This window comes from Tamandua tetradactyla, chromosome 19, assembly GCF_023851605.1.
Source record: "Tamandua tetradactyla isolate mTamTet1 chromosome 19, mTamTet1.pri, whole genome shotgun sequence".
NCBI classification, from domain to species: Eukaryota; Metazoa; Chordata; class Mammalia; order Pilosa; family Myrmecophagidae; genus Tamandua; species Tamandua tetradactyla.
The window spans coordinates 706,617-733,682 of NC_135345.1; the positions used below are offsets into that span (position 1 = coordinate 706,617).

The 27,066-nt window shown below is 42.8% G+C and overlaps 1 protein-coding gene across 1 annotated transcript in view; it reads right to left on the minus strand.

Moving 5' to 3' along the window:
* The window catches only part of RNF212 (ring finger protein 212), an 84,308-nt gene that overhangs the window by 27,775 nt on the left and 29,467 nt on the right, over positions 1-27,066 (minus strand). The window contains exons 3-5 of the mRNA XM_077136198.1: positions 26,876-26,950; positions 2,682-2,738; positions 1,010-1,068 (exon numbers count right to left, since the gene is read on the minus strand). Coding sequence (XP_076992313.1) covers positions 1,010-1,068; positions 2,682-2,738; positions 26,876-26,950 — 191 coding nt within the window. The remainder of the gene's footprint in view (positions 1-1,009; positions 1,069-2,681; positions 2,739-26,875; positions 26,951-27,066) is intronic.

Below are 27,066 nucleotides of genomic sequence, written 5' to 3' on the forward strand. Positions count from 1 at the left end.
GAAGCAGGACCACGAACCCAGCGACAGTGTGTCCACAGGCTCTCCTTCCGCCTTGGCTCCAGCACTGCCCATGCTCTACTCACTGCAGGGCGGAATGCTCACGGGATATCCTGGCCCAGGGCGGGGCATCACTGCTGCGACTTTCAAGTTCAGACTCGACCTTGGACCCACCAAATCTGGACTTCGGGATCTTGAACACGTTAAAAATGTTCAGCTCAACATTTTATAAAATGTAAGACCTCACTGACTCCTCAAGATGCTCTGTATTTATGCAGCACTATATTAACTGAACTATGGCATGTTACTGATTCCAAATTTCAGAGATATTTGATGGAAAAAACCAAAAAGCCCATTCAAAACAGATGCAATATGGAGAAGCATTGATTAGCTAAAATGGACAAGTGAGTATTGAAGTATCTAGATTTTCTGGATATTGGAACTAAATACTTTCAGTCACTGGATAACCATTTTTGGTTATCTTTAGCAATTTTTGATGTCTTTCTAAAACACATCCCCTACTCACTGTAGTGCCGTTATAATGAAAGCATTCTGAACATATCAACCCTTCCAGAAATGGCTAAACTTCCTGGTGGTTTTAAAGTGGCTGAGGGGTGTGTGGTGCTCTCTCTCCCACCCTCCCTCTCTGTCCCCTCCAGGTCTGCTAGCCCCCCTCTCGCTACCTTGTTAATCACTGGAGGTCCTACCCACCCTCAAAAGGCTCCTCTCGCGTTCCTCCCCTTCAGCTTTCTCTCAGCACTTTGACTCTGATCCGTTTCTAGTAAATGAAAATGCTGTTTTCTGCTGGCTCGGTGCGTGGCCAAGGCTGCGTTTGCAGTAAGCTCTTAGGTGCCCATCATCTCAGGTCTGCTGCCACTGAAGATGACATGTTTCACCTGGACTGACAGTGGTCCAGACCACGTGGTGCGACAGACATCCCAGGCTCCATGGCAGCCGCTCATGCTGCTTGCTTTGTGCCCCTGCTGCCCCACGTGCCCGAGGAGGACCTCACCTCTGCAGCTGTTCCATCTGGAGCACTGACCTCCTGAGGGCCTCCTCCAACCGCGAGATCTAAACATCATAAATGGTTCCAGTTATCAGGACAGACTACGTGAAGGAGCGGTTTAAAGAAGTCATCCTGGCCCTCTGAACTTCTTAAACCACACGTCAGTGTGTGACATCAAAGTTGCCCCCAGGCTGTTTATAATAAATTCACATCGAGCTCAACACCTGAAGCATTGAGGCAAGTGGCCTTCGGCCCCCTCGATGCCAAGCACACTCAACCTCCTGCTCGAGATGTCCTGTGCCTCTAAGACCTGCAAGGAGGAGCTGCATGAGCTTCACCTGCCAGGGGTTTATTACAGCAAATAAAACAGGCCCCAGTGTCTCAGAGGTATAAAGGCCTAATACACAGGCTCAGCGTAACTCGAGCAGGTTTGGGTGCTGGCTCTGCGGGGGGCACTCCCTTAGTTCTAATGGTCTCCCGACCATGGCCCTATCCACTGAACAGGGCTGACAGCATCTCCCTGCTGTGCCTGCTGTGGGCAGTGAAAAGACCCTGACATAAAGCGCCTGGCCAAGGCCTGGCACGCGGTACAGAGCCCCAGGAGAACAACACGCAAAGGACATCTGCAGGCTTCCAGGCCACAGCAGTGGGGCAGGGCTGGCAGTGGGGGGCTGGATTAAACTGCAGCTGTGACAGGAAGGGCCGGGACAGAGCAGTGACTTGTCTCCTCCCGGGAACTCTCTCTGCTGCAGGCCCTCCCATTCTGGGCTGGCCTCAAGGATGCTGAGGGGACGGGGCAGGTGGACTGTGGCAGTCAGAAGAGGGGTGGCCACAAACCCCTGGCCCAGCCACCCAGCCCCTCACAGAAGGGGCTCCAGCAGGATTCTGGGGCTCCAAACCTGTCTCCTTAGCTTTTCATATTCCAAATCCTTCAAATTTCTCACACACAAAAAGAGCTTTTATTTAAAAAACAAGCAAGCAAAGGCTGGCTGAACATAGAAGAACCCCACTTGTCCTGGCAATGAGCACACACAGAGCAGAGCAGCTCTGTGGGCTACCACCTCCCCAGCCTTCCCACCTAAGCTCCACTCGCCCCCCTTGGCTGTCCACTCGCCCCCCCACAGAACAGTCCAATCCGAGCCCGGGAATCAAGGCAGGAATGAGCATTGAGGGGGCCAAAGGCACTTGCCTCAATGCTTCAGGTGTTGCGCTCGATGTGAATTTATTATAAACAGCCTGGGGGCAACTTCGATGTTACACACTGACGTGTGTTTAAGAAGTTTAAAGGGTTGGGAAAAAATTTTGTTTCCCTCTTCTAGTTTGAAAATCAAGTTCGGAAACTATTTCATAGCACAAATGAAGAGGCATTTCTAATTTTCTTTTGCAATGACTGGCCAGAGCAGACCGCAAAGCTACAAAGTAAGATAAAGTATAAAGTAAGTTTTAGCTGTAATGATGGGTCCACATTCCAAATAACTAAATCTCAGCATTCCCCACGGCAAAACTGCACGCAGGTCACCAGACTGCAGGGGAAGACCCCATCGGGTCACGCCGCAACTGGGCCAACCCCAGGCAGATATTGTACAAGCAGGCCTCGTGGGTCAGGGTTAGATACCAAGTCTGCCATTTAAATCAAAAGGTCAGAAAATTCAAGATGCAATAAATCAGCCAGATTTACCTTTTCTCTATAGAAGGCTAACAATCTCTTCCTGTGGTTTTCTTGAAATTCTGAAACCTGAGAAGAGAGCACACTTCAGTGGCCGACACTGCATGTCCCCTGCCTGTCATGGAAGAAGCAGTGTGCCCCGTTCTACAGATCCTGTCCCTGACCCCAGTTGTCGGTCCCACAGCAGCAGGAGCTACCTGGCCACCAGCTTCCCAGCACCCGCCCAGAGGAGAGGTCCAGGCCTCGTTCACTGAGTGAGGAGGCTCAGTGCAAATAAAGCAGGGCGTACTTGCTCGACATGGGACCTCACCAAATGCCCGTGCCTGTTTCCGTCTCCCCGCTGGGGGGCTAGAGAGGGGCTCCTGACCCACACAGGTCAACGAGGGCACGCTGTCTTTGGCAACAGTGACTGGCTTATGCAATGGCCTCCTGACCAAACAGTGCCCACCTGAAAACACTGCTGGAGCTGACTGAGGGACCCCACCTGAGCAGTCGGCTCCTCCCACCACAGGAGCCCACATCCTGCTTCTGCTCTGTATGCAAATTCGAATTAGGTTTCTAAGAGTGCCAAAGTAATTAAAACAGTGTTATATTCAGAAGAGGAAGGAGCTATTTCATGTAAATTCTCAGGTCATGAAACTTACCCTCTTACTACTGGGTAGCTTCCTAAGCCCCAATCTCACTATTCTCTGCCCACGCGCCACCGCTTGTGCCCTGCGGCTGACAAGGGCTGAATGCTAACACCCTACACACCTCTCACCCACCTCACTCCAACCCGAAGGCGGCTTGTAAATCCTACGCACTAAGGAACAGACTGCATCTGCGTGCTCTCTGGTCCAGCGCACAAGACTGCCCAAAGAGCCCCAGAACGCCCATTTCTTCCTCTGGCAGCAGTGCACTGCGATGTCTCTGAAGGAGGATGCTGCAGGTAACGACACCATCCCAGGAGACAAAGCAACCCCACCTGCACATGACCCGGAGCCTCCTGACTTCTCCATTTCCACAATTACTTCAGAGCTCTCAGGGTCTCTGGACACTAAGTTGTACCTCGCTTCTTGATGAAGCCCTTTCCCCTCTGCTAAACCAAAGTGCACACATCCGAGGGGAATGGGATGACAGAGAGGCCACTGCTGCCACTGAGAAGGGGCCCTAGACTGGGGAAGGAGGGCACAAAAGGACTCTGCTCCCAGGAAACCTTTCGCGGCTGGACCACACCTTCCCGACGCCTGTCCCCACCAGGTGAGGAACTTTCACTCATCCTTCAAACCTGCTCAGATGTGACTTCCGTCACCCAGCCTTTCAGCAGTGCCCTAGCAGAAACAGCTGCTCCTTTTGCCAGGGGAGGGACACGTGGGGACTGGACCTGCAGCTCCTGCCCTTTTCCTTAACAAGACTGCTCCCCTGGAGTTGGGGGACACTGCCCAGGTCCCAGCTCTGGACTGGTGGAGCTCGTCCACTTTAGGACTGGGACCAGGGAGGGATTTGCTCGTTTCCCTGTGGCAGACCTTACAGGCAGGCAGCCACCTGGGTAAGTGCCGAACTTTCCCTCAAGAGGGCATCCGAGTTCTGGACCTCAGGCAGGTGCAGCCAGGAGATCTGAAGTCACACTCCCCAGCTGCCTCTGACAATAAGGAGACTGATGGCTTGGTCCCCGCAGCCTGCCTCTCACGTTTCCTTTCTCAATGGGTTCCATGCTTGAGTGGGAAGAAGGAAGGGTTATGTGCTGATTCTAAAACCATGACATCTTGGTGCAGGCTCCAGGCCCTGAGAACAAAAAGCACTAGCATCTGGAGGCACTCACGAGAGTGAAGTTTCTGGTGCAGTGCAGGAGCGTGGCGTGTGCCCATGCCTCCGTGTGCACACGGGGACTTGACACTTGACCCTGGGGCCATTGCAGCTCAGCAAGACTCAGACAGGAAGAGCCCAGGGCAGCGTGCAGGCAGCACAGACGGGTCGGCTCCACGCATGCTGCTTTCTTCCACACTGGGACCTGGATGCCTCTGACCGAGTGCCTTCCAGTTGGCTAAGGGTTCACTGGGCAAAACTCAGAAGAGGATGTCAGCTTCACAGACTGGAGACTCTGGCTTTAGCCTTGGAAACACAGATACTATTAATGAAACCAAACCATACCTAACAAGGGAATAGGAATCTTTATTTTAGAGACTCCCTCCTGTTGGAATGAGATGGAAAACATGAAATTATTACAAAACCTAAAGGCCAAGTAAGCAAAAAGGCTGAACTTAGATTAGGGTCCCTGGGCCAGGCCTGCTGAGACTCAAGAGCCGAGTCTGCCTGCTCTGGTCAGGAAACGGTAGGTGAATGGAAAGAGAATGGGGGCAGTGAGGCTGAGTGGACTGGACAGAGCACTGTCCTTGGCGGACATGTGGCCTGGAGAGGCGTGGGGAGGGCGCCCCGACGTCGTCTACACACCACACACGCCAGCTGACCTGCTCTCCCCTTCCCCACAAATGATGCCGTGTGAGCATCTGCACGCTGACGCATGCACCTTCACTCACTGGGACCAGTGTGTGGGCTGCAGATGCAGGGGTGTCGGGCCCTCCAGGGCAGACCAGAAACAGAAAAGGAGGCATTTCCGGATCGTAGAAAAGCGATCAGGAACAAGGAACATTTTACATTCTTCTAAGCTAGATAGATCTGAAAGGGTGACTACACAGTCACATTGTAAAAGTTATGTCTTTACACAATCATCTTCAAGAAACAAGGCTACTGGGACACAGCTCTACAGTTTCAGGTACTTCCCTCTAGCCACTCCAATACACCATAAACTAAAAACGGATAGCTATATAATGCATAAAAATAACCTCCAGGATAACTTCTCGACTCTGTCTGAAATCTCTCAGCCACTGACACTTCATTTTGTCTCATCTTTCTCTTCCCCCTTTTGGTTGAGAAGGTTTTCTCAACCCCCTGATGCTGAGTCCCAGCTCATTCCAGGATTTCTGTTCCACGTTGCCAGGAAGGTCCACACCCCTGGGAGTCATGTACCATGAAGAGGGGGAGGGCAGTGAGTTCACGTGTTGTGTTGGCTGAGAGAGAGAGGCCACATCTGAGCAACAAAAGAGGTTCTTTTGGGGGTGACTCTTAGGCCTAATTTTAAGTAGGCTTAGCCTATCCTTTGTGGGGATAAGTTTCATTGGGGCGAATCCCAAGATTGAGGGCTCAGCCTATTGATTGGATTATCCCCTGCTTGTGAGAATATCAGAAATTCTTCAAATGGGGAAGTTGAGTATTTCCCCCTTTCGCCCCGTTCCACCAAGGGGACTTTGGAAATTCTTTTTTATTCACTGTTCAAATCACTCTGGGATTTATTAGAGCATCACACTAACCTGGACAAACCAACAAAATCTCATACCCTATTCAAGGTTCCATTTATTTATAGTGTTCAAGTAAACTGATCATACAAGTTAAATTAGGAAATGCACTTGACAAAATATAAATTTTGCACCAAGTAAACATTTCTCCCTTTATTCTCACACAAAAGTTGAAGTTTTAAAGTATGAATGACCATCTCACTGTCAGCACCCTGCAGTACTGACACTTCCTTGTTTCTCCTCGTGCACAAACATCTTTTACTTTGCACATTTAGTCACTAAATTGTACTCTTCAGACATTCCTAGATTATACCATCTCAGTCTTTATTGCTTGTCTTTCCTTCCAGTTTCCTATGTGCTCCCAGCCCTTCTCCTTCTACCATTCTCACATTCAGCTTCATTCAGTGTACTTACATTATTGTGCTATAATCAAGTAGTATTATACTATTCATTTCTGAATTTTTACAAAAATCCTGTTGCACAATGTGTATCCCTTCAGTTCTAGTTACCCAATCTCTACCCTATTTCTATCTCCTGATAAACTGTGTTCTTAAATGAAATTCTCCAAGTTCAGTCATTAATGTAAGTTCATATCAGTGAGACCACACAGTATTTTTCCTTTTGTTTCTGGCTAATTTCACTCAGCAAAATGTCTTTGAGATCCATCCATGTTGTTTCCTGTTTCATGACTTTATTCTGTCTTACAGCTACGTAATATTCCATCATATGCATATATGACAGCTTGCTTAGCTGTGGATGGACATTTGGGCTGTTTCCACCTCTTGGCAATTGTAAATCATGCTGCTGTAAACATGGCAAATGTGTAAATGTCTGTTTGTGTCCTTACCCTTGTGTCCTCTGAATATAACAGATACCTAGCAATGGTATTGCCGGATCCTCTGGCAATTCTATATTTAGCTTTTTGAGGAACCGCTAAACTACCTTCCACAGCAGTTGTACCATTTGACATTCCCACCAGCAGTAAATAAGTATGCCTCTTTCTCCACATCCTCTCCAGCACTTGTCTTCTGTTTTGTTGATAATGGCCATTCTGGTGGGTGTGAGATGATATCTCATTGTGGTTTTGATTTGCATTTCCCTAATAGCCAGGCAAGCTGAGGATCTTTTCATGTACCTTTTGGCCATTTGTATTTACTCTTCTGAGATTCCACACCTCACTAAGCTTCATCTTGCCTTCTCCTTTTCATCTTTTAAAACCTGTGTGGCAGGGCCTCCTAATAGCCTTTAAAAAAAATTTTTTTTTAATTGTATAATGTAACATATATACAAAGCAAAGAAAGAAAAAAGTAATAGTTTTCAAAGCACTCTTCAACAAGCAGTTACAGGACAGATCCCAGAATCTGTCATGAGCTACTATACCATCATCTTAGATTTTTTTCCTTCTAGCTGCTCCAAAACATGGGCGGCTAGAAGGAATCAATATTTTATTACAATCAACTTTTTTTCTTTTCTGAGTGTAAAAAACAATATATATACAAAAAAAAGCAATAAATTTCAAAGCACTGCACAACAATTAGTTGAAGAACAGATCTCAGAGTTTGGTATGGATTACAATTCCACCATTTTAGGTTTCTACTTCTAGCTCCTCTAACATACTGGACACTAAAAGAAATATCAATATAATGATTCAGCAATCACATTGAGAAAGACCAAAGATGATGGTGGAATTATACAGAGAAGGTAAGGTTTAAAAAGTGAATGTGATTTTTAAGCCCTTTTTAAACCCTACCTTCTCTGTATAATTCCACCATCATCTTTGGTCTTTCTCACACTCTTTAGGGTTTAGGGGTATTTGGGCTATGCCCATTCTAACTTTTCACATTGGAAGGGCTGTCAATAAAATGGTGTAGTGAGGTGGAATTAGCTGATGTTCTGGAGAGGCTCGGCCCTCTAGGTTTCAGGACTTATCTAGTTCAGGGACCCATGTGGAGGTTTTAGGTTTCTGGAAAGTGACCCTAGTGCATGGAACCTTTGTAGAATCTTATATATTGCCCTAGGTGTTCTTTAGGATTGGCTGGAATGGTTTTGGTTGGGGTTTGGCAAGTTATGATAGGTAGCAATGTCTAACTGAAGCTTGCATAAGAGTGACCTCCACAGTAGCCTCTTGACTATATCAGAACTCTCTCAGATACTGATACTTTATTAACTATAATTCTTTCCCCCCTTTTGATCATGATGGAATTCTTGATCCCATGGTGCCAGGGCTGGATTCATCCCTGGGTGTCATCTTTCAGGCTGCCAGGGAGATTTTCACCCCTGGATGTCATGTCCCACATCGGGGAGTGGGGTGGGCAAGGATTTCACTTGCAGACTTGGGCTTCGAGAGTGAGGCCGCATCTGAGCAACAAAAAAGGTCTTCCAGAGGTAACTCTTAGGCATGTATAAGAGTAAAGCTAAGCTTCACACACTTTGTTAATTGTTATTTACAAATACTCCATATCCACCAACCACAGACAGAGCCCTTGCTCCATGCTTGGTGAACTCTAACATGTTTCCTGTCTCTGGAGATCTCCTGTTTCTAGACATCTAAGTGACTTCATGCATATTTTGTCCTTACGTATCTTGGTTATTTCATTGAGGATGTTTTCAAGATTCTTCCATGCTGCATCTTCTCAGAACTTCCTTCTAATGGCAGGATAACATTCCACTGTGTGTATATATCACATTTTGTTTATTCACTCACTTGCTGATGGTCATTTGGGTTGTTTCCACCTTCTGAGTATTACGAATAATGTTGCTATAATCACTGGGGAACAAGTATCTGTTTGAGACCCTGTTTTCACTTTTCTTGGGTAGATATTTGGAAGTGGAATTTGCCAGGTCATTTAGTAACTGTATATTTAACTTTCTGAAGAACTGCCACACTGCTTTCCATCATGGATGCATCATTTTATCTTCCCACCAATAATGTACTAGTACATTATTTAGTAATGTATAGTAATATATATATATTAAGTAATAATACAATTATTATATTTATATATAAGTATATATAATTTAGTAATTATATTACTAAATAATGTACTAGTATCTTCTCTAAAACTTATTTCCTGATTTTTAAAAGTGATAGCCATCCTCATGGGTGTTAAGATGCTGAGGATCTTTTCACATGTTTATTGACCACTTGTTTATCTTAGAGAAAATGTCTACTCAAAACCTGAGCCAATTATTTTTTAATTCAACATAACAACATACAAACACATTCTTACCATATGATCATTCCATTCTTGATATATAAGCAATAACTCACAATGTCATCACATAGTTGTACAACCATCATCATGATCATTTCTTAGAACATTTGCATCAATTCAGATAAAGAATTAAAGATCAATTGTCCATAGATGAGAGGGTCTATACCTGAACCCTATTTGATTCCATTGGTCAATATATCTATCTTTATGCCATTACCATGCTGTTGTGACCACTGTAGCTTCATAATATGCCTTAAAGTCAGGTAACGTGAGACCTCCAACTCCAAAACAAAATTCACACATACCATACCCCTTACCCCTCCCTTTCATTGATCACTAGCATTTCAATCTAGTAAATTTATTTTAACATTTGTTCCCCCTATTATTTATTTATTTTTAATCCAGATGTTTTACTAGTCTGTCAATAAGGTAGATAAAAGGAGCATCAGACACGGTTTTCACAATCACACAGTCACACTGCAAAAGCTGTATCATTATACAATCATCCTCAAGAAACATGGCTACTGGAACACAGTACCTGAGCCAATTTTTAAATTGAGTTTTTTTGTTGTTGTTGAGTTGTAGCAACTGTCTATAGTCTAGATTTTAAGCCCATATCTAATATATGGCTTGTAATCATCTTCCGCCATTATGTAGGTTGTATTTTCACTTTCTTCATAATTTCCTTTGATGCACAAGTTTTTCATTTGGATGAGGCTGAATTTATCGATTGTTTCTTTCGGTGACTGTGCTTTTGTTATCACATCTAAGAACCCATCACTATCAGGTCATGAAGATCTGCCCTTATGTTGTCTTCTAAGGGTTTTATGATTTTAGGTGTTATATTTGTCCCTGATTCATTTTGAGTTAATTTTTGCATGTGGGATGAGGAATGGAGATCTAATTTCACTCTTTTTGTATGTGTATATCATCTTCCCAACATCATTTGTTGAAATGACTATTCTTTCCTCATCGCATATACATTGGTCTATCGGTCTGTATTTACCCCAGTTCACAGTGTCTTGATTTCTGTAGCTTTGTAGTACAATTTGAAGATGGGCCATTTGAGTTCTGTAGCTTTACTCATTTCAAAACTGTTTTGGCTGTTTGGGGTTCCTTGCAGTTCCATATGAATTTGAGGATCATCTATTCCATTTCTGCAAGAAGGCTGCTGGGATTTTGATAGAGACTGCACTGAATTTATAGGTCACTTTGGGTAATACTGACTTCTTAACAATACTGAGTTCTCTGATCCATAAACATGACATTATCTTCCCATTTATCTAGTCTTTAATTTCTTTCATCAGTGTTTTGTAGCGTGTAGTATACACATCTTTTACATCCTTAACTAGATTTATTTCTAATACTTTATTCTTTTTTTCCCCAAGATTATACCACCTTTATTGTCAATCTTTCCTTCTGATTTCATTTGTGCCCCCAGGCCTCCTCCCTCTATCATTCTCACATTCAGCTTCATTCAGTGTTCTAACATTATTGTATTACAGTTAGGTAGTATTGTGTTATCCATTTCTGAATTTTTACAATCAGTCCTGTTGTACAGTCTGTATCCCTTCAGCTCCAATTACCCAATATCTACCGTATTTCTATTTCTTGATGGTCTCTGTTACCAACTGAAATTCTCCAAGTTCATTTGCTAATGTCAGTTCATATCAGCGAGATCATAACAGTATTTGTCCTTTTGCTTTTGGCTAATCTCACTCAGCATAATGTCCCTTAAGGTCCACCCATGTTGCTACAAACGTCATGACTTTATTCTGTCTTACAGCTGCATAATATTCCATCATATATATATATACCACAGCTTGCTTAGTCACTTGTCTGTTGATGGACATTTTGGTTGTTTCCATCTCGTGGCAATTGTAAATAATGCTGCTATAAAACACTGGTGTGCAAATGTCCATTTGTATTCTTGCCCTCGTGTCTTATGAGTAGATAACTAGTAATGGTATTGCTGGATCATATGGCAATTCTATACTTAGCTTCCTGAGGAACCACCAAACTGCCTCCCACAGCGGTTGTACCATTTGACATTCCCACCAACAGTGGATAAATGTGCCTCTTTCTCCACATCCTCTCCAGCACTTGTCATTTCCTGTTTTATTGATAATGGCCATTCTGGTGGGTGTGAGATGATATCTCATTGTGGTTTTGATTTGCATTTCCCTAACAGCCAGGGAAGTTGAGCGTCTTTTCATCTGTCTTTTGGTCACTTATGTTTCCTCTTCTGAGAAGTGTCTGTTCATGTCTTTTGCCCATTTTGTAATTGAGTTGTCTGTCTTTTTGCTGTTGAGTTGAACAATCTCTTTATATATTCTGGATACTAGACCTTTATCTGATATATCATTTCCAAAGGTTGTCTCCCATTGTGTAGGGTGTCTTTTTACTTTTGTGACGAAGATCTTTGATGCGCAAAAGTATTTAATTTTGAGGAGTTCACATTTACTTCTTTCTTCAATACTTGTGCTTTGGGTGTAAGATCTAGGAAACCACCTCTTATTATAAGATTGATAAGATAATTCCCTGCATTTTCTTCTAAAAGTTTTATGGTCTTAGATCTAATGTTTAGGTCTTTGATCCATTTTGAGTTAATTTTTGTATAGGGTGTGAGATATGGGTCTTCTTTCATTCTTTTGCATGTGGATATTCAGTTCTTTAGGCACCATTTATTGACGAGACTGTTCTGTCCCAGGTGAGCTGGCTTGACTGCCTTATCAAAGATGAATTGTTCATAGATAAGAGGGTCTATATCTGAACACTCTATTCGATTCCATTGGTCAATATATCTATCTTTATGCCAGCACCATGCTGTTTTAACCACTGTAGTTTCATAATATGCCTTAAAGTTAGGTAGCGTGAGGCCTCCAACTTCAATTTTCTTTCTCAGGATATTTTTAGCTATTTGGGGCAGTCTGCCCCTCCAGATAAATTTGGTTATTGGTTTGTCTATTTCTGAAAAGTAAGATTTTGGGATTTTAAAGTATTGCATTGAATCTGTAAATCAATTTAGGTAGAACTGATATGTTAATTATATTTAGTCTTCCAATCCATGAACATGGTATGCCCTTCCATTTATTTAGGTCTTCTGTGATTTCTTGTGGCAACTTCTTGTAGTTTTCTTCATACAGGTCTTTTGTATTTTTAGTTAAGTTTATTTCTGTGTTAGTTAGATTTAGTTGTCAACTTGGCCAGGTGAGCATACCTAGTCTTGTTGCTGCAGACATAAGCCAATGGTACGTGAACCTCATCTGTTGCTAATTACATCTGCAATCGGCTAGGAGGCGTGTCTGCTGCAATGAGTGACGTTTGACTTAATTGGCTGGTGCTTAAATGAGATATCGCAATGTAGCACAGCTAAGCAGCTCGGCATTCCTCATCTCAGCACTTGCCGCTCAGCCCAGGCCTTTGGAGATGCAGAAAGAAGTCACCCTGGGGAAAGTTGTTGGAACCCAGGGGCCTGGAGAGAAGACCAGCAGAGACCATCCTGTGCCTTCCACGTAAGAAAGAACCTCAGTGGAAAGTTAGCTGCCTTTCCTCTGAAGAACAAACAAAATAAATCCCCTTTTATTAAAAGCCAATCTGTCTCTGGTGTGTTGCATTCCGGCAGCTAGCAAACTAGAACAATTCCTAAATATTTATTCCTTTGGTTGCAAATGTAAATGGATTTTTTTCTTGATTTCCCCCTCAGATTGTACATGACTACTGTATAGAAACACTACAGAGTGTTCAGTGTTGATCATGTAACCTGACACTTTGCTGTACTCATTTATTAGCTCTAGTAGTTTTGCTGTGGATTTTTCAGGGTTTTCGACATATAGTATCATATCATCTGCAAACAGTGAGAGTTTTACTTCTTCCCTTCCAATTTGGATGTCTTGTGTTTCTTCTTCTTGTCTAATTGCTTTGACTAGAACTTCCAACACAATGTTGAGTAACAGTGGTGATAGTGGACATCCTTATCTTGTTCCTGATCTTAGGGGGAAGGTTTTCAGTTTTTCCCTGTTGAAGATGATGTTGGTTGTGGGCTTTTCATATATTCCCTTTATCGCGTTGAGAAAGTTGCCTTCTATTCCTATCCTTTGAAGTGTTTTCAACAAGAAAGGATGTTGAATTTTGTCAAATGCCTTTTCTGCATCAATTGAGATGATTATGTGGTTTTTCTGCTTTGATTTGTTGATATGGTGTATTACATTAATTGATTTTCTTATGTTGAACCATCCTTGCATACCTGGGATGAATCCTACTTGGTCATGGTGTATAACTTTTTTTAATGTGCTGCTGGATTCGATTTGCAAGAATTTTGTTGAGGCTTTGCATCTATATTCATTAGAGAGATTGGTCTGTAGTTTTCCTTTCTTGTAATACTATTGTCTGGCTTTAGTATGAGGGTGATGTTGGCTTTGTAGAGTGAGTTAGGCAGCTTTCCCTCCTCTTCAATTTTTTTGAGGAGTTTGAGCAGGATTGGTACTAACCCTTTCTTGAATGTTTGGTAGAATTCACATGTGAAGCCATCTGCTCCTGGACTTTTCTTTTGGGGGAGCTTCTTAATGACTGATTCAATTTCTTTACTCATGATTGGTTTGTTGAGGTCATCTATTTCTTCTCAAGTCAATGTTGGCTGTTCATGCCTTTCTAGGAAGTTGTCCATTTAATCTACATTATCTAGCTTATTAGCATAAAGTTGCTCATAGTATCCTCTCATTACTTTCTTTATTTTTGTGGGGTCAGTGGTTATCTCTCCTCTTCCATTTCTGACTTTATTTATTTGCATCCTCTCTCTTCTTTTTGTCAACCTCACTAAGGGTCCATCAATCTTACTGATTTTCTCACAGAACCAATTTCTGGTTTTGGTGATTTTCTTGATTGTTTTCATGTTCTCAATTTCATTTATTTCTGCTGTAATCTACAATATTTCTTTCCTTTTGTTTGCTTTGGGGTTTATTTGCTGTTCATTCTCTAGTTCTTCCAAGTGGACAGTAAATTCCTCAATTTTTGCTCTTCTTTTTTGATATACGCATTTAGGGCAATAAATTCCCTCTTAGCATTACCTTTGAAGAATCCCATAAATTTTGATAAGTTGTGTTTTCCTTTTCATTTGCCTCGAGATATTTACTGATTTCTCTAGTAATTTCTTCCTTGACACACTGGTTGTTTAAGAGTATGTTGTTGAGCCTCCATATGTTTGTGAATTTTCTGGCCCTCTGCCTATTGTTGATTTCCAGCTTCATTCTGTGATGATCTGAGAAAGTGTTTTGTAAGATTTCAATCTTTTTAAATTTATTGAGACTTGCTTTGTGACCTAGCATATGTTCTATCCTTGAGAGTGATCCATGAGCACTTGAGAAAAAGGTGTATCCTGCTGTTGTGGGGTGTAATGTTCTAAGCATGTCTGTTAAGACTAGCTCATTTACTGTAGTATTCAAATTCTCTGTGTCCTTATTGATTCTCTATCTAGATGTTCTGTCCATTGATGAGAATGGGGAATTGAAATTGCCAACTACTATGGTAGATGTCTCTATTTCTCTTTTCAGTGTTTGCCTCATGAATTTTGGAGCATTCTGGCTCAGCGGATAAACATTTATGATTGTTATGTCTTCCTGCTGAATTGTTGCTTTTATTACTACACAGTGTCCTTCTTGTCTATTTTAACTGTTTTACATTTGAAGCTTAATTTGTTGGATACTAATATAGCTACTCCTGCTCTTTTCTGATTGTTGTTTGCATGGAATATTTTTTCCTAACCTTTCACTTTCAACCTATGTTTGTCCTTGGGTCTAAGATGTATTTCCTGTAGATAACATATAGACAGGTCCTGTTTTTTAATCCATTCTGCCAGTCTATGTATTTTGGTTGGTGAGTTTAATTCACTAATATTTAGTGTTATTACTATATGGGCAGTACTTTCTTCCATCATTTTGCCTTTTGGATTTTATATGTCATATCTAATTTCTCTTCTTTTTACTTTTACTGATAGTCTTCATTTCTATACTCTTCTCCACACCGCTCTCTCCCATCTTTTCTTATCTGTCTCTAGTGCTCCCTTTGATATTTCTTGCAGAGCCAGTCTCTTGGTCACAAATCCTCTCAGTGAATTTTTGTCTGCAAATGTTTTAATTTCCCCCTCATTTTTGAAGGACAATTTTGGTGGATATAGAATTCTTGGTTGGCAGTTTTTCTCCCACTGTCTTCTTACCTCCATGGTTTCTGCTGAGAAATTTATGCATATCTTACTGGGCTTCCCCTGCATGTGATGGATTGTTTTTCTCTTGCTGCTGTCAAGAATCTCTCTTTCTCTGTGACATCGGACATTCTGATTAGTAAGTGTCTTGGAGTATGTCTATTTGCATCTATTCTATTTGGGGTAAGCTGCACTGCTTGGATCTGTAATTTTAAGCCTTTTATAAGAGTTGGGAAGTTTTCAGTGATAATTTCCTCTGTTAGTTTTTCTCCTCCTTTTCCCTTCTCTTCTCCTTCAGGACACCCACAACACATATATTCATGAGCTTCATGTTGTCATTCAATTCCCTGAGTCCCTGCTCATATTTTTCCATTCTTTTCCCTATATTTTCTTTTGCTTGTCGGATTTCAGATGTCCCATCCTCCAGTTCACCATCTCATCTTCTGCCTCTTGAAATCTGACATTGTAGGTTTCCACAGTTTTTTTCATCTCTTCTCCTGCGGCTTTCATTCCCGTAAGTTCTGTGATTAGTTTTTTCAGACTTTCAATTTCTTCTTTTTGTTCACTCCTTGCCTTCTTTATATCCTCCCTCAATTCACTGATTTGATTTTTGATGAGGTTTTCCATGCCTGTTTGAACATCCTGAATTGTTTCAACTCCTGTATCTCATTTGAATTGTTGGTTTGTTCCTTTGACTGGGCCATATCTTCATTTTTCCTAGTATGATTTGTTATTTTTTGCTGGCATCTAGGCATTTAATTACCTCAATTAGTTTATTCTGGAGATTGTTTTCACTTTTATTTTCTTAGGACTTTCTTGCTGGATGACTTTGTTGTCTATCTGTTCTTTGACATTCAGTTCAGCTTATTGTAGTCCTCTAACTTAGGTTTTGTTCAATTGATCTGAATTTTTCAGTTCTTGTCTTTTTGTTTCTTGCCCTGCCTGTACGGTGCCTTTCCCCCACCCCTTAGAAGGGTCTACTTAGGTGTTACAGACCCCAGTCAGATTTTCCCAGACCAAACTGGTCACCTCTCAGGAAGAAAGAGTCATCTGTCAGTTTTCCCTGAGGGTGAGACCCAGTAGATTAAAAGGCTTTCCTATGAAGTCTTTGGACTCTGATTTTCCTATCCTGCCCAGTATGTGGTGCTTTTCTGCCTGCAGGTCCCACCAGTATAAAGTGATGTGGTACCTTTAACTTCAGCAGACTCTCCCTGCTGGGGCATGGTGGAGACAGAGGAGAGGTTGTAGGCTGGCTTTAATCGCTTTCCTTTTCCAGACCCTGGGGTTTGACTTCCTTGAGTGAGGGATTCCACCTGAGCTGGACCCCACCCCTCTCCTGGGGTAGGCACAGGCTTCAGAGAAGCTCTCAAAAAAGCCTCTTTTTGCCTATGCCTGGGGCAGTGGAGCCCGAGAAGCCTTGCAGCTGTATCCAAATAGTAATCAGTCCATAGAAACACAGCCACGAAAGAGAAAAAGAAAAATTCTTTTCAGAGCAGGACCCTGTTCCTCGGGTTTGACAGACAAGAACTTATGCTGGTACACTGTTTTGTTTATCTCCAGGTCCTATGTGCCCTCTCCTTTCCTGCAGGGCCCAGACCTTTTCAGATCCAAAAAAAAAACCTGCTTTTTTTTTTCTTTTTTTTCTTTTTTCCTTCTTCCGTCAGCCACCCCTGGTCCCTCTGCACCGGGGCAAAAACCAGCGACCTTGGCTTTTACTCAAGGTTCTGCTGAGCTGGGGGCCTATTTTTAGTGGTCAGAATTTGTGAATTATTTCCATAATTAGCGTTTGGTTGTACTCAGCCTCTGCTGCTAGTAAAGTCCCTTTCCCTTCCTTCTGGGAAGCAGCCTGTGAGGGAGGGGTGCTGGCCACCGCAGCTTGGGGAACTCACGGTTCTGGGTGGGCTCGCAGCCGGTCCAGCTGGTCCAGAATGGGGTACTGGTCTGTACCCCTGGTGTGTCTGGTCACTGACGTGGCTCCAACAGTTGTTCTGTATTGTTCCTGGCTATTTACTAGCTGTTCTGGAGGATGAACTAAATCCTACACCTCGCTAAGAAGCCATCTTGTATCAGACCAATACTTTATTCTTTAAGATGCTATTGTAAATGGAATTGTTTCCTTAATTTCTTTGAATTTTTAAATTGATTGTAGATAGCACAATAGATTTCTCTGTGTTGATCTTGTACCCTGATATTTGGATTTTTAAATTGATTGTAGATAGCACAATAGGTTTCTTTGCGTTGATCTTGTACCCTCATATTTTGCTGAAATAATTTATTATTTATTAGGACCCCTTTGGATTTTAAGAACATAAGCTTTATCAAAATAGTTTCACTTCTTCCTTTCAAATTTGGATACCTTTTGTATACTTTTCTCCCTTATTTTCTCTGGCTAGATCTTCTACTACAATATTCAATAGAAGTCCCGAAAGTGGGCATCTTTGTCTTGTTCTTCAACTTAAGGGGAAGGTTTCAAGTCTCTCACCATTAAGTATGATATTAGCTGAGGACTTTTCATAAATATCCTTTATCGTGTTTAGAAAGTTCCCTTCTATTCCTAGTTTTCTTAGTGCTTTTTTTCTTATCAAGGTACTTGATTTTATCAAATGCTTCTTTTGTATCTATTAAAATAATCACGTGGTTTTCCCCTTCACTCTATTTATATGGCACAGTACATTGATTTTCATATATTGCATTTCTGGATTAACCCCAGATGAATAATCTTTTTAATATGCTGTATGTTTAGTTTGCTAGTATTCTGTTTCATTCTTGCATCCATACTAATAAGGGAAATGGGCCTGAAATTTTATTTTCTTGTGCTATCTTAATCTGCCTTTTGTATTAGGGTAATGCTGACCTCAGACAATGAGTAGGGTGTAATCCCTCCCCTTCTATTTTTGGAAGGATTTGAGAAGGAATGCTATTAGCTCTTTCTTATGTCTTTGGTAGAATTTAACAAGTAAACTATCTGGTCCTAGACTTTTCTTTGGTGGAAGGTTTTTATTATGGATTCAATAGCTGTACCTCTTACATGGTTTGTTTTCAGGTTTTCTATTTCTTCTCGAGTCAATTTAGGTAATTCAGGTGTTTCCAGGATTCTTTCCTAGATTTTATCTAGATTTTCTTATAGACAGTTTCATTTCTGTAATGTCAGTAACAATAACATTTTAATTTCTGATATTAGTTATTTGCATCCTTTATCTTTCTCTTTGGCCATCTAGGCTAAAAAGTTTGTCTATTTGACTGATTTTTTCAAAGATCTAACTTTTTGCTTTGCTGATTCTTTCCAGTGTTTTTCTATTCTCCATACCATTTATCTCCACTCTCTTTATGTCTTTATCTGTTAGACCTAGTTCATTTATCATATCATTCAAGTTCTCTGTTTCTAGACTGATCCTGTCTAGATGTTCTATTGATGAGAGTGGTGTATTGAAGTCTCCATTATTATTAGAGTCACCTATTTCTCCCTTCAGTTTTTTCTGAAAACAGTTTTATTGGAATACATTCACATGGAACAATCTATTCAAATTATACAATCAATGACTCACAGTATAATCAGAGTTGTGCATTCACCACGGCAATCAATTTTAGAACATTTTCATTACTCTAAAATAGGAAAAACCCATACTCTTTATCCACCCCAGGCCCCATTACTGACCCTTAGCATTGATGTGGTAATTTGTTACAGTAGCTTTTTCCCATGTACCACTCTATTATTAATTCCTTGTAATAGTGGCAAACATTTGGTCTGCTTCATGAAAGAACCTTCTTATTTGTTCTATGAATCACAGTCATCATCCATAACAGGATTCACTGTTTTACAATCTATGTTTGTTCTAGTTTGTACCTGTCGGAATGCAACACACCAGAGACAGATTGGCTTTTAATAAAAGGGGATTTATTTCGTTAGTTCTTCAGAGGAAAGGGAGCTAACTTTCAACTGAGGTTCTTTCTTATGTGGGAAGGCACAGGGTGATTTCTGCTGGCCTTCTCTCCACTCCAGACCTCTGGTTTCCAACCACTTTTCCTGGGGTGATTCCTTTCTGCACCTCCAAAGGCCTGGGCTGAGATGCGAGTGCTGAGATGAGGTATGCTGAGCTGCTTGGGCTGGGCTACACTGCGCTCTCTCATTTAAGCACCAGCCAATTAAATCAAATATCATTCATTGCAGCAGGCATGCCTCCTAGCTGACTGATGTAATCAACAACAGATGAGGTTCACGTACCATTGGCTCATGTCCACAGCAATAGATCTAGGAACCTTCACCTGGCCAAGTTGACGACTGACTCTAACTACCACACTGTTTTACCCTTTAGGTTTCTTTCCAGTGACATGATGTCCCTAAACTTCCCCCTTTCAACCACAATCACAAGTAGTATTCAGTGTTCTTAATTACACTCACCATTATGGGCTACCATCACCTCCATCCATTTACAAACATTTACATCCAACCTAATTAAAAATTCTGCATAAATTAAGCAGCCTCTCTACATTCTCTACCCTCATTCTATCTTCTGGCAAGCTACTTTTAAGATTTTAACTCCATGAGTTGACTTATTGTAAACAGTTCATGTTAATGAGATCACAGAACATTTGTCCTTTTGTGTCTGACTTATTTCACTCAACCTAATGGCCTCAAGGTTCATGCATTTTGTTGCATGCATCATTACTTCATTTGAATAATATTCAATTGTATGTATATACCACACTTTATTTATCCATTCATCAGTTGATGGACACTTGGGTTGTTTCCATCTTTTGGAAACTGTGAATAACGCCGTTATGAATATTGGTGTGGAAATGTCTGTTTGCACTCCTGCTTTCAATTCTTCTGAGTATATACCTAATAGTGGGATTACTGGATCATGTGGCTGTTCTATACTTAGCTTCATGAGGAACTGCCAAATTGTCTTCCATAGCAGCTGCACCATTTCGCATTCCCACCATCAGTGAATGAGTTTTCTATTTCTCCACAACCTCTCCAACATGCGTAAGTTTTCTGTTTACTAATAGTGACCACTCTAGTAGGTGTGAAATATCTCATTATGGTTTTGAGCTAGAGAAGTTGCACCTACTGCCATGTGCTTTTTAGACCTCTGTTTTTCCTCTTCAGAAAAATGTCTATTCAAGTCTTTTGTCCATTTTGAAACTGGGTTGTCTTTTTATTGAGTCTCCCTTCCTTTTGGCAGTGTTTACCTCATATATTTTGGGGCACCCTAGTTAGGTGCGTAAGTATTTATGGTTCTTATTTCTTCTTAATGGACTGCCCCTTTTACTAACAGATAGTGTCCTTCTTTGTCTCTTATACCAGTTCTGCATTTAAAGTCTATTTTGCCTGATATTAGTATAGTTATCCCAGTTCTTTTCTGGTTACTGTTTGCCAGGAACATATTTTTCCAAACTTTCATTTTCACCTACTTGTGACCTTGGGTCAAAGGTGAGTTTCCTGTAGACAGAATATAGAAGGATCATACTTTTCTTTTTGTTTCTTTTTTTTTGCAGGAACAGACTCTGGGAATTGAACTCAGGTCTCTGGCATGGCAGGTGAGAATTCTGCCACTGAGCCACCATCGCACCACCCTTTTTTTTGTTTTTGTTTTTTTTAGTTGTTTTTGGGGATCATACTTTTTAAATCCATTCTGCCCATCCATGCCTTTAGATTGGGGAGTTTTACTCCATTAACATTCAATGATATATTATATAGCCAGTACTTAATTCAACCATTTTGTCCTTTGGTTTTACATGCCATATCTTATTTTTGTCTCTCCTTTTACCCTTTTAGTTACCATTACTGATAATCTTCATTTCTACACTCTCCTTCAAATCTCTCTACTGTCTTCCTTCCAGCCTGCAGAACTCCCTTTAGTACTTCCAGTAGGGCAGGTCTCTTGTTAACGAACTTCATTAGTTTCCATTTATCTGTGAATATTTTCAACTATCCCTCACTTTTGAAGGACAGTTTTCTGGATAAAGAATCTTTAGCTGGCAGTTTTCCCTTTCAGCACCTTAAAATATATCATCCTACTGCCTTCTCTCCTCCATAGTTTCTGATGAGAAATTGACATTTAGCCTTGTTGCATTTCCCTTGTATATGCTGAAGCACTTTTCTCTCTCTGCTTTCAAGATTCTCTCCCTATCTCTGGTGTTTGCCTTTCTGATCAGTATGTGTCTCAGAGTAGGTCTATTAGGACTTATTCTGTCTGGAGTATGTCAGGCTCCTTGAACACATACACATACATGAACGTATACATATATTATATCCTTTTTAATAGTTGGAAATTTTTCGGCCATTATTTCCTCAAATATTTTTCTCCCTCTTTTCCCTTATATTCTTCCTGGGGACACCTAAAATGTATATTTTTGCTGGTTTGAAAGTGTTATGTATCCCAGAAAAGCCATGTTCTCATAATCTTAATCTAATCCTGTGGAAAAAAACCTATTGTTTAGGGTAGGACCTTTTGATTAGATTGTTGCCAGAGAGAGGCAACACACTCATTGTGGGCGCAACCTACTGATTAGATTATTTCCATGGAACTGTGGCCACCCCCCTCCTCCATTCAAGGTGGGTCTTAGTTTACTGAAGTCCTTAAAAGAGCTCATGGATAGAGAGAGAGCTCAGAGCTCAGACAGATGTAGCCAGGGGACAGACGCTGGGACATGGTAAGCTAAGAGATGAAATCCAGAATTGTCCCAGAAGGAGCTAAGGGAGGACCAACAGACACTTGGAATGCCACTGGTATCAGAGCCATTTGAAGCCAGAAGCTGAGGGAGAAGGACAACAGACATTGCCATGTGCCTTCCCATGTTTCCCCCATAGAGAAATCTCAGACCACATCACTAGTTCTTCAGAATCAAGGTATCTTTTACTGGATGCTTTGTTTGTATATTTTCACAGCCCTAGCACTGTATATTTGTAAATCACCTTTGGAAAAGCCAATTCATTTCTGCTTTACTGCAGTCCAGCAGCTTTATGCTTGTGAACTTTGTGCTGTCATTCAAATCCCTGAGACCCTGATCATTTTTTCCCATTAATTTATCTTTTGTTCTGTCCATAAGATTTCAACTCTCCTGTCTTCTAGCCCACTGATTCTTTCTTTTGCCTGTTCATATCTACGGTTGTGCCTATAGTATATTTTTAATCTGTTCTATTGTGTCTTTCATTCCCATCATTTGTTATATCTTTTTATGCTTTCAAATTCTAGTTTGTGCTCACGTACTGTCCTTTATCTCTTCAGACATCTCCCCCCTTCATCACCTTGCACTGATGTACAACGTTTGTTTGAACATCTTTGATGAGTTTCAAATTCTGTATTTCCTCTGAAGTTTTAATTTGTTCCTTTGCCTAGACCATATTTTCCTGTTTTTTAGTATGGCTTGCAGTTTTTTGCTGCTGTCTAGGTATCTGATTATCTTAATGAGTTTACTCTGGAGTTCAGTTTCTTTCTCTTGATTGGGATTTTCTTGTTGATTGTTAAGGCACTTATTTGACACTTGGTTCAATTTATCATAGACCTTTAGAATAGCCTGTTTAACTGGCCAGATTTTTCAGCTCTTATTCATCTGATTCTTGCTGTAGATATATGGTACAGTTTAAAGACTGCACTATTTGTGCAAACACTTTACCTCCAGGAGAAAGCGTCCTTTCCCCTGTTCCTTCTCTGGGAATGTCCGTCTGGTCTGTTTTTATTTGCCTCCATGTGTTTTTTAACACCCACACTGTTAAATAGTTCAATAGCTGCTATTGTCTGGAGGGCAAATTGTGGGAAGGGGGCACCCAGGAAAGTACTTTCTCAGGTCGGCATTTCCCAATCAAAACAGGGTCAGGAGCCCAGGAAGAAGGTACAGACTGGCTCCAACGTGCCCTGGAGAGGAGAATCGGAGGGACGTTGAGCTTCTCTGCGGCTCCCGGAACCTGGGCTTCCCCGCTCTGCCCAGCAGATGGCGCTCTCCACGGCCCTGGGATCCTCACCCACCCGCCCCTCCTGGGGGCGTGGCTGACTGGGGTGGAGGGGAGGGAGGACAGAGCCCCGCCCCGCTGCATCCGCTCCTGGGGAGAGCTGCCCCTCAGCAGACCGCCTCTTGCTGCCCTAAGAAGGCACAGCGTCTCTGCCCGTCTCCATCCTTCTCTGGGTGGGGCTGCCCTGCTTCAGCCCTGGATGGTGGAAACTGCAGCTGCCCTCAGGGCTGGGTCACAGTGTTCCAAATTCATTAATCAAAAGCCATGACTGGTGCTCGATACATACAGTGGGTTCTATTTTAAAATAAATGAATATATTTTTTCCCATATAACCTCTTTGTTGTTAACACTTTGCATTAATGGATACCTCTGTTAAAGTGATGAAAGAATATGAAAATTGTACTATTAACTATAGTCCATAGTTTACATTATGGTGCATTTTTTTTTTATTACATTAGGGTGTATTTTACTAATAAATATTTTTAATGCTCTCATGTTTAATTTCTAATAAACAGCAATAGATAAAGTCCAGGTAGATTCTTGCCGGCCACGCTGGAGACCCGGATTCAATTTCAGGTGCCTGACCATGTTTAAAAAAAAAAAAAAATCCAGGTAGAAAAGCTCTGTGGAGCCCATACTAAGACTGCACAGCAAGTCTGAGATAAGAACTGTGAGTTCTACAGCACAAACGCAAAACGGGGTAGGAAGTTTTAGATATTCCAGCCCATCCCGGTTGAAAAAGGGATTGGAGCTGACTAGGCGGAAACCCTGGCACCAGACTGGGTATTTAGAACAGGATGGACATCCTGGGGGAAGCAGGAGCCTAGGGCCCAGCTTCCGTCAGTGAATGCTCAAGCCAGTGACCAGCCACATTCCCAGCACTGTGACAGTGGCTGTGGCAGTGAGCCTGGATTCCAGGAGTGACTTGCCTCTTCCAAAAAGTTGGGGTTGAAGGTCATAGGTGGTGTGGGAACCTTGAGGGGCCAGCAAAGCTGTTCATGCTGAGTTCTGCCCTCTGGGCAGCAGTGGCTTCCAGCCTCCCACCAGCATCCACCAAGAAGTGAAGAGGCAGTGTACTTAACTGTGCTTTTTGCCTTCTGTGGCATGTTCCTTGTCTGAAGCATCACAGGCCTGGTGCAGATACTGGCCGTGGTTTTGGCCCTCTGTGCAGCAGCGACTCCAGGCCTCTCTGGGAGGACACCCCTCCTAGGGTGTGCTCCTGCCAAGAGAGCAGGGCCTTGTGATGCGGAGACCATTCTGGGAATTCCACTTTCTGACTCTGTTCCAGGAGCCGGCTGCCTGATTCCTGAATGCTACTGGTATAGGGCAAGAGCTGTGACGACTCTGTACACCCCACAAACGCACAAGAACCCACAGGTGGCAACGTTGGGCCCTGGGGACGCAGCAGTGAGTGAGGATGCAGGATGAAGGTGCTCAGTGCCGTGAGCCACTGGGCTGCAGCCAAGCCGAGCAGGCTGCAGGCAGGGGTGCTGGGCGTCCTTCAAGAGCAGCAATGAGAAAGGGCGTGTTCTCATCTGGGCCCAGCTCTGCCAACACTCTCTGGAGCTTCCCCACCTGACAAGTGATTCTAGGGCATGACCCCTGTTGAGCCTGGCGGGACTGTGGGGGCAGGCACAAAATGACAGGACAAACTGAGGCCAGTGAAACCGGGGGTTGATTTCAGGCCATTTCAGATCCTTCTGGGAGTTTGGTCAAAGAAGCAATGGCTGCCTGGAGAGCAGCCTCTCAGAAAAGGGAGACAAAGGTTGTGATGCCTGGCTAGCCATAGTCTGAGTGTGTAAGCCAGTGGGTCAAGAATATCCATGCTGGGGACGGTCAGGTGAGACCGATCTTCTGGCCACTGCTCTCCTGGGAAGGGTCTCGGCTGGTGGGTGCCTTCTGGTCACGCTCCCCATGCAGGCCTCCTCTCCACAGAGTGCAGGAGGGAGGTGGCCACTGTACCACGGCGCAGCTGCCAGCTGACAGCCAGCTACCAAAGGGTGCACACAGCAGGGACTGGACCACTTCCAGAGAGGGGAAGGAAAGGCAGGCTGGAGGCTGGAGGAAGGAGGCCTCCTCACCCTCCCTGACCACATCCCTGTCCACCTGAGGACCTGGGCCTCCGTGCGCAAGTGCAGACGGTCAGATGCATGACGTGCAATCTGGGTGGCAGGGAGCTGTCATCAGAGATTTCAGGGTCCTGATGTTCAACACCGGAAGCTGGGGTCGGGGGGAGTGTGCAAAAGGGCAAGAAGTGAGGGGGAGAGAGGGAAGGGCATGACGTGGAGCCCCCTATGTTTTTACTGATCCAAAACATCTCCTTGGATCCAAAACAAGTGACAGTTACAACACAACTTCACAACTTCGCGCATGGCAACTCACCAAAGGAACGTCCAAGCAATACTTTCCGTGTTCCTGTGAGCCCCAGAACACACACGAGCAGAAAGTGGTGTGTACACGGCGCACTGGGGCATGAAGAAAACATGGCCTTATCTGGTTGTCCTTACACCAGCAGTCAGCACTGGCTAACGGGTTTTTGGCACCAATGTGCTTTCTGCTGATATTTCCACCTGACAGCATTTATGACGTGTGACCGTGCATGCCTCGCACAACATGGAGGGATTAAATCTGACTCTGGTGAATATAAATACACAAGGAGAAATATCTGACCGTTTAGATTTGAGCACATTTGAAAAATTAAAGGCATAAAATGTTAAAATACACAGACACGGAAAGGTATCTCCCTGGTTTGTTTCCTGGCTCAACTTGCTCAGCTCCTGATTCGAGTGGGTTGGTCAGTATTCCATCATTTCTACCCTGAGAGCCCAAGAGGCGACAGAGAGAAAACCTGAGAGAGCGAGCAGCATCACGAGAGTAATGGGAGAGTGTCTGGGGAGGCGAGCACAGTACTGAATGTTGTCCCAGGGTCAGAAAAACAACGACTAAAAGAGGGATGTGAGGTCTGGTGTCTGAAGGTCCTGGTGACCATCAGAACGAACCATTTCAACAAGAAATCTGTTGCCATGAATCCAGAGGGCTCTGTCCTGGGAGGTCCTTTCCAAACCCAAAATCTAAAGTGGACTTCCCTCTGGAAGCAAAACAGTGGGGGGTCTTGACCAAATGACTGAGAACTGAACCAAGACAACCTTTTTTTTTTCCTTTTTACATGGGCAGGCACCAGGAATGGAACCTGGTCTCTGGCATGGCAGGTGAGAATTCTGTCACTGAGCCACTGTCGCACCACCCAAGACAATTTTTAAGATGTGTGGTTTCAGTATGACACCAAAAGTTCAAACAACCACCACAAAATAAATAAAATGTCTCATCATCCAGAAAATGAAATCAATCCACAGGACAGAATGGAGTATTTCCAATCATCTATCTGAGAAGGGGCTGGTATTCATAACATGCAAAACGCATGGGCTGAGATAATTTACCCTGGGTCTTAAATGACTCTGATGGGCAGACAGGAGCCAACCTGAGGATAAAACACCAGGCCCACCACTCACCTGGGAGGTTTCTTTCGAATACTTCTTACACAGGCCATCTATGCCCATGAAGAATGCTTGAATATCTGAGTCAGTCTGAAAAGAAAAAGAAATGGATTGCTCACCTTTACTGCTTCCACTAAATGACGCTGGTTAAAAAAACGTACTCCAAGCTTTAGAACTGGAAAACCACACATGCACAAACCAAGAGC